Source organism: Enoplosus armatus, chromosome 13, assembly GCF_043641665.1.
Source record: "Enoplosus armatus isolate fEnoArm2 chromosome 13, fEnoArm2.hap1, whole genome shotgun sequence".
Taxonomy (NCBI): domain Eukaryota; kingdom Metazoa; phylum Chordata; class Actinopteri; order Centrarchiformes; family Enoplosidae; genus Enoplosus; species Enoplosus armatus.
In genome coordinates, this window is record NC_092192.1 from 18388643 (window position 1) to 18396857 (window position 8215).

Here is an 8215-nt window from a genome sequence, read left to right on the forward strand (position 1 = left end):
AATTAAAGCGAAGACGGAAGCGGAGAGGAGTGAATCACACCATATCCGTGCACTCTTCGTTAATCCTGTGGCCTCTTCAACGAAAGTGATATTTAATTTGATAACCACGTAAACAAAACAAAACAAACCGAGTTAAACACAACGTTTGTGTGTCCGTTAATCGATCATAGTCCGTCTGGCAGATGTATAGGGAGAATGGCCTGATAACTGCGCCGAAATAGATGTATTTTTATGGGATGTAAGACGAAACACTGCTCTCTAGTGGTGAAGAGACAGACGGGCACTTCCTGTGACGCAGAGAAACGCGGTAAAACGATATTCCGGTTTGTAGACGGAGGGTAGAAGCATGGCATCCGACAGCACCATGGCTAACGTTAACGGACGAGAGACCGTCGCCCTGAACGGGGAGCCGGTCGTTAAGCGACCACGGGAGAGTGTCTCGCAGGAGTGTCCTCTCCGTGTCCCGAAGGAGCCTCAGAACAAAGTGACCGTTGTGCTCGGAGCGCAGTGGGGCGACGAGGGCAAAGGAAAAGTTGTGGACTTGCTCGCAATGGATGCGGATATTGTATGCAGGTGCCAGGTACCCAAATACTCTGTCAATTTAACTTCACAATTAAGATTCAAACTCACTGTTTCATACAGTGGCGTTGTTATGAAAACGTTCGCTACTTGTAACGCGGGAGTTTGGTGAAAGTCGTTACCGTTTTGCTGCCGTTAAATATTCATGACCTGGTACCGACGTCAACAACCTTGTCTGACCTCCCGGATGTGGAAGTGCTGAGTTGATGCTAGCTAGCGCTGCTAAGCTGTTTCTCTTGGGGTTTTTTTTCTTTATCTGCAACAGTGGTTGCAAAATGTGTAGCTACTGAATCCAGCAAATGACCTCCACATACTGATAACCGTGTCCAGTGAATGTGACGTTATGTAAGGCACTGACCGCCCGTTGTTAGCCAGCTGTTCCCCCCTCTCTCTCTCCGCAGTCAACCCAGTGACATTTAGCAGAAATGTCTCTCCTTATCTTGTAGTTAATCAAAGCCAACTGGAAAAAAAACTGTTACTGCAGGAGCTGAAACATGACCCTGTTATCACTGAGGTGTTATACAAGACATTGTAACTGTCCTCGGTGTTGATGGTTTGTGTTGTTTACTTTCCTTCAGTGTCTCAGAAATCTGCCTTCTTGCAAGTTGACTGTTTGTGCTGTTTGCAGGGAGGCAACAATGCAGGTCACACGGTGGTTGTGGACTCGGTGGAGTACGACTTCCACCTGCTGCCCAGTGGGGTGCTCAACAAGAAGGCTCTCTCCTTCATTGGTACACAGACAATCCTTGTTTTGAAAGATGTTAAGTTGGCGGGAAGATGCAGATCCCAGAACACAATCAAACTCACATCAGACAGTCTTATCAGTTGTAGTAATTGTTAGTCATATAAGTTTACACATAGGGTCAATAAACACTCTGTATCCAGTTTATTACAGCTAGCTAAAACTAATGCCAGCCTGCAGTAAAGTCTACCTTCTTGGAGCTTCTTATAGTAGTATTTGTTTGCATTGAAACTGATCTGGAGTGGTCTTACAGAAGACTTACAGGGACAGTACATAGTTACACAAAGGGTAACTAAAGGTTAAACTTAACCAAAGTTAAAAAAGAAAATACTGTCAATGTTAATATACCCAGTGTTGCTGCAACCCCCCAGTACTATGAAACCATGAAAAGAGGAAACATTAAAGGAAAACTTGTTAAAGTGATTGCTAACAAGATAGCTTGTGTTATATAAATAAAACTTCAGGGAAAACATTACTCACAAGAAATATCTTAGTGCATGAAGTTATTTCTCATGAGGATTGCTAAAGTTTCATATTACATTACAGGCAATGGGGTGGTGATACACCTACCAGGTCTGTTCGAGGAGGCGGAAAAGAACCTGCAGAAAGGCAAAGGTAAGGTTTTCTAAATAGGAAGGATGCAGTGATATCTGCATGTTATCTTCCTTAGAAAGCACTGTCAGTAGTAGTGAATGGACCTTTTTCACGGAAGACATTTTGACATGTTACAGCAGGAAAAGCACAGGTGTAAATAATGAAATGGATGATGACTGAATTCCATTTAGCTGCTTAAATGTCAGGGTGCTGGTAGTGGGCGTGTTGGCTCACTGTAACACTGTTGTGGCTTACTGAGACACTTTAATAGAACAGAGCCATAGTTGATGTCATTAGTGACACCTGTGCTTTCCCTACTGTGACAGGTTAAAATGTCGGCTGTGAAAAAGGTATATTATACTGTCTGACAAAGAGTAAAGATTTCTGGGATGTATTAATGCCTGCTGAATAGATGAGGTGTATAGATGTTTGCTGCAGTGCAAACATGTAATGTGGGTTTTGTTGTATTGCTTGCAGGATTACAGGGATGGGAGGAGCGATTAAAGATTTCTGATCGTGCCCACATTGGTGAGTAAGCATTTTCTCGTTCAAGTTTTTGAACTTGAAATGTCCTCTTATTAACAGTCCCTTCTATCCGCCTTTTAGTGTTCAACTTCCATCAAGCTGTTGATGGGATCCAGGAGCAGCAGCGGCAGCAACAAGAAGGGAAAAAGTAAATCTACTCTTAATTAGTTTAAATACCATATAAATCTTTACTTTAGTGTAGTGTGTATAATAATGTGCGCTGATCTTAAGTTAGTGATTCTTTTCTACTAAATAAATGTTTATTATTGTTATTAATGCCGTGTTTTTATGCATCCTCCAGTTTGGGAACCACTAAAAAGGGTATCGGTCCTGCTTACTCCTCCAAAGCTGCTCGGAACGGTCTGCGAGTCTGTGACCTTGTTTCAGATTTCAAGGTTTTTGAGGACAAGTGAGTTGGGTTTTTTCTGTAGTATTTATTTAATTTTCTTATTTTCTTTATATGTTACCATTTCAGCAGTAATTTGAAATGAGATAAAGTGTTAAAGACTGCTGATGGGAACCTCAGATCAGCGTTTGAAGTCACAATGCCAAGTTTGATATTTCAAACTTTGAAGAGATTTTGAAGCAAACGACGATCGGTGAATCTTTTCATATTGTGCAGAGCATTTAATATATTAGATTAATTTTTGGTTTGCAATACTGTGATGAGCAGCTCTTTAAAGGGCAGTTGTTTCCCTCTCTAAATGTGATACATTAACTTCTCAAGATTCAAGTCAGGAACACATTTTGAAAGCATTTGAATCATGTTTTGACAAAACAATTTCCGCATTTGTGTGAAGACTTCATAAACATCTGTAGTTTATCACAGTGACCAGATTTATTTATTTAAGTGTCATAAAGAACTGATTCAACAATTGTAGAGTCTGTATCTTCTCTTTCCACCAGGTGGCAGTACCTAGTTGTGGTAAACATGAAAACTGCTGGCACCCTGCTTTCATGGAAGCATTACAATAGCCTGTCTGTCCTGTAGATCATGTTGTGATATTAAACACGTGTAAGCAGACTCTCACACTCTGTCCTCCTTGCAGGTTTCGTATGCTGGCAGAACATTTCCTCACGATGTATCCAAACCTTAACGTCGACATTGACAGTGAACTGGAGCAGCTGAAGGTGAGGACAGGAAATACTGACAGAATCGCAAATCTCAATATTTTAGACTCAGCTGCTTGGCCTTGATGTTGTGACAGCAGACCTTTGTCATGGAAGACATTTTGACATGTCACAGTAGGAAATGCACAGCTGTAAATAATAAAATGAATGATGGCTGAATTCCATTTAGCTGCTTCAGTTTCAGGGTCCTGGTATTGTGCATGCTGGCTCACTGGGACATTTGAACAGAACAGAGATATTGTCAGTGTTATTAGTAACACCTGTGCTGCTGTGAGAAAGACCTGTATTGGTGTATCATATATATTATATATACATACGTAATTGCAAGAGTGTGTTTGAATGGATGACTCTTGTAATTTATTGCTGAACAGTATTCAGTGTTTTCTTTTTCACACATAATAAAGTGAAAATTCAAACAGCACATCTAGAGATGGTCTAAATTAGCTGGTGTCACTGTTTTTCAGGGCTACACAGAGAGACTGCATCCTCTGGTGACTGATGGGGTGTACTTCATGCACAAAGCTCTTACTGGCCCCAGTAAGAAAATCCTGGTGGAGGGAGCCAATGCTGCTCTCCTGGATATCGACTTTGGTGAGCAACACAGCTTTTGTGGAATTAATTATGAAGATGGATGAATGTTTTGCCTCCTCTGGTTGACAGATATTTCTCTGTTCAGGGACGTATCCTTTTGTGACGTCTTCCAACTGCACCGTGGGAGGAGTGTGCACTGGTCTCGGCGTGCCTCCGTCATACGTTGGCCGAGTATACGGTGTTGTCAAGGCGTACACCACCCGGGTGGGCGTTGGCGCTTTCCCAACAGAGCAGGATAATGTGAGTAAAGAAAGACACATAGTCTGTTTTTCAGTGGGTTAGTGAAGAAGATCAGGCTAATTAGAGATAAATGTTATCAAACTGAAAAGTCGTCGATATTGTGATTAAAGGATCAAATTCATCTCGCTGGCTTCTCTGGCGCTCAGCAGCAGCTTTTTGTAAAACAGCCAACATACTCTACTGGGTTGAAGGAGATGTGTGTTGGTAATGTCAGATTACCACAGTCTACTTTTAAGATCAGAATCAGAAATACTTTATTGATCCCCAGGGGGAAATTGTACAAGATGGTGGTGATGGGAACATGTTAGGTACCTAACCAACATTCAAGGGAAAAGTACTCATCGAATCTAAATGACTGTTTTCATGTTTGATAAACTGCGGGTGAGTTAGATTTGTTGATGGTGGTTTATGGGTTTAATACAGATAGAGGTTTCTCCTAACTCAATAAATATAACAATTTGAATGCAAGCACGTCAGTTTTTCAGGGACGGTGGTCAGCTTCAGCCTTGAGGTAACAGTAGCAGACTTGTGGTCAGACGTAGGTTAGTTCAAATCTATGAAATTGCTGGGAAAAGAGTCTGCCAGCGATGTGCACTTTGATGAGCCAGCTGCTCAGCGGTTGACAGTAGAGGAGTGTGGTTGAACTGGGCAGCTTCTACGAGAGTGTGTGAAACTGAAGCAGGATGTTACTGGAATGGAAGGGCATGCGCTCAGCTGACGATCCCTACATAAATAAAGGCGTCAACACGATATCCCTTAAAATTCCTGAATCATCTGGGTGATTTTGAAAGCAAAACGTTGCTTCCTGTTTGTTGTATTTTAGGAGACTGGGGAACTGTTACAGTCCAGAGGGAGAGAGTTTGGTGTGACGACGGGCAGAAGGAGGCGTTGTGGTTGGCTGGACCTGATTCTGGTCAGATACGCCCACATGGTCAACGGCTTCTCTGCGTAAGGAACCATCACACCATTTCAGATTATATTATCATTCTGCTGATGTAATTACTGGAGTGACAGTTTGGACTTCATCATGCACTCTGTCCAGTGTCATCAGAGTTGACCAGAGTGACTTCTTTTCTTGCAGAATTGCCCTGACAAAGCTGGACATTTTGGACACGCTGCCGGAGATCAAAGTGGGCGTGGCCTATAAGGTTGATGGAAAACCTCTACCAAGTTTCCCTGGTAGGTCATTCCCACTTAGATGTAAGATTTGTCAGCCCATTATGGAAGCATAATGGATTTAACCTTCGACAACAAGCGTTCCAGGAACTCAATGTTACATCTTCAAATTTCTTTTTGTGTCTGAGCTGCACCTACAGTGATGGTAAAGCAGCAAATTCTCACTCATTCGAGAAGCTGGAACCAGTGAATGTTTGACATTTTTACTTGGATTTAAGACCTAGATGATTATGTAATTATATATTATCAAAATTGACTGCAATACAAGGTGTAAATGTTTGGTCACATTTGAACTAGATGTCCTAATCTTTGATGAAAATATTCATGTTTATGACTTTAGGTGGAAGATTAGTCAATGAGCCAATGAATACATAAAGAATGTCTATCTATAATCATAATAATGCCAGAAACATTACTGGATTATTATTCTCTGAGCTACTACTTTAGAATTTGGTTACCGGTGAATGAACGCAGCTTTTATGCTCCCTTTTTTTACAAAGTCAGCTTTCGCTAGCAGGAAATGCCACATCTTGTGTTTTTGAAAATCTATTTTGCAGCAGATTTGAAGGAGGTGCATTTATCTTCTGTGTCTCTCTGCTTGTGCCGCCAAATGGAGCAAATTGAATTGTTAGGCTAATGAACCAGAGGATGATAAAACAACTTCTCTCTTTCTGCCTCACGACGCTGCAGCTGCTCTCTGCCAGCATGTTTACACTGATGTCCCTTATACTCTTAGCATTGTGGTCAGTGTGCTGAATGTTTGATGAAGTTTCTCCAAGCACTTTCTGGTTGTGCCACAATCTTTCAACAATAAGATAAACACTGTATCGGATAATAAAACATGTCGTTCTTGCATAGGCACCACACCTCCCAGTAGAGGACAGATGTCCAGCATTTTGTTTTGACCACAGTCACCTGATGAATCATAACTGTAAACCAGAACACAAACATTTCATCTTCCACTCAGTGTTGTTGTGCTTCTGTTGCAGCAAACATGGACGTTTTGACGCGGGTGTCAGTGGAGTACGAGACGTTGCCCGGCTGGTGCTGCAGCACCGAAGCAGCTCGGAGCTTCGAGGAGCTGCCGTCACAGGCACAAAATTACATTCGCTTCATCGAGGAGTTCCTGCAAGTGCCAGGTTCGTAAAGAGGCACTTAACATTAATGGAAAGACCGCAGCCAGACTCTTCTTCGCTTTGCCAAACCTGCCAGTCACATCTTGCCTCTCTTTTTTTTTTTCTCATTTCAGTGAAGTGGGTTGGAGTCGGCAAGTCCAGAGAGAGCATGATCAAACTGTTTTGATCCGTCTGCGGACCTGTAGTCCTCCTCAACAACAGCTCAGATACGAATTTCAGGTTTTGATAGGATTACCAGAGGAATTTAAATGCAAACTCTATCCTAAAGGAAATACTTCACCAGCAAGGCTATTGTGAAACTTTTAGTTGCTACTTGTGCATCACATTTACAATAATTCTTCTTAGATATAATTTATGCATTCCACATAATGTTTTCTATATTTATTAGGGTGTTAACTTTTAAAACCTGGTGCAAATGGATCGATCATTCTTTATTCCATTCCACAGTAAAGCTTGGTTTATTTTTTTAACCTTTGACGCTGATTAACCTTAATTGATACCTGTTACCACCAAGTTAGTTTTCTTTCTTTTTTTTTTTTTTTAAACATATATTTGAAGAGCCATTGATGAACAGATGTAGACGCTTTCACATGGAAGGGCGTCACAATAAAGCAAGAGATTATTGTCAGGCTTTGTAATGACATGAAAAAATGATTGAAAGCCGTCATGTGATCTGTATGATTGTGAACTTTTCTATTGAACAATTTTAAAACACTTTAAAAACATGACTGCATCTCAGTTGTTAAGTTTGTAACAACATTTTCACGATGATTGTTGGAATAAACAGTGCTTTTTAAGTCATCCTCAAGACCGATTAAGCAACACTAAGCAACTTGAGAGATGTTTTCTTCATAATAATTGAGGAAAAGTTAGTAGAAATTCCACGTCCACACAAAGACATTTCCTGGTATTTGATGAGTTTGTGTAAATGTAAAGAAAATGGCCTGTGGGCAGTAGTGTACCAGAGTACATCTCAATATGTGTCCTATGCCATTTTATTCATTTTGTCAAAACTGTAAAGGACTCTTGCTCAGCTTGCTGTCATCAATAAAAGGAAACTATAACAGTGTTTCTTTTGTTTTGTCATTTGTATTCAGCTTTTAGTAAATGGTTTAGCCTTTAGTCTGGAAAACATGTTTTTGAGAAGGTAATTAAATTGTTCTCAGGTGTTGTAAAGGTAAAGGTATACATTATGTTTTATGTTATCAAACCATCCTAACATTGTTTCTGCTCCTGATGCACAGCAACACCTCATTGTCTTGGTATTCATATTCTACAGCCCCTGTAGGGGTTTATATGTAACATAAGGTAACCAAAGTGATGACCACAGTTCTGGCTGTGTGCGGGGGCACCAAGGTGATACATTTTGAAAGACATTTTAAAGAGCTCCCAAACAGTGACTGAACTGCCATACATCCATATGCGGAAACATCAGTGGTTGGTTTTGAAAGGGAGGCATGTAGTGGACAGATACCTGCATCCTCTCCCCAGCACCTTCACA

At 41.0% G+C, this 8215-nt stretch overlaps 1 protein-coding gene across 2 annotated transcripts; it reads left to right on the top strand.

The window, feature by feature from the left end:
- Positions 1-346: 346 nt before the first annotated feature.
- Positions 347-7783, top strand: adssl (adenylosuccinate synthase, like). Of its 2 annotated transcripts, none has more exons than XM_070916934.1 (13): positions 347-580; positions 1208-1310; positions 1868-1936; positions 2393-2443; positions 2522-2588; positions 2742-2849; positions 3490-3571; positions 4036-4162; positions 4248-4402; positions 5226-5350; positions 5484-5581; positions 6568-6717; positions 6828-7783. In XM_070916934.1, exons 1-13 carry the CDS (start codon positions 347-349, stop codon positions 6878-6880), a joined length of 1422 nt encoding a protein of 473 aa, XP_070773035.1. In that variant the 3' UTR covers positions 6881-7783. The 2 variants fall into 2 exon arrangements, with proteins under 2 accessions (XP_070773035.1, XP_070773036.1); XM_070916935.1 differs by having other exon boundaries at positions 354-580; positions 1868-1930.
- Positions 7784-8215: the final 432 nt, after the last annotated feature.

Excerpts from the sequence above, each read along its gene's own strand:
- adssl (XM_070916934.1), top strand. The coding sequence starts at position 347 with ATGGCATCCGACAGCACCATGGCTAACGTTAACGGACGAGAGACCGTC. Across the intron at positions 1,311-1,867 it reads GAAGGCTCTCTCCTTCATTG|GCAATGGGGTGGTGATACAC; the intron begins GTACACAGACAA and ends ATTACATTACAG. Across the intron at positions 3,572-4,035 it reads GTGAACTGGAGCAGCTGAAG|GGCTACACAGAGAGACTGCA; the intron begins GTGAGGACAGGA and ends ACTGTTTTTCAG.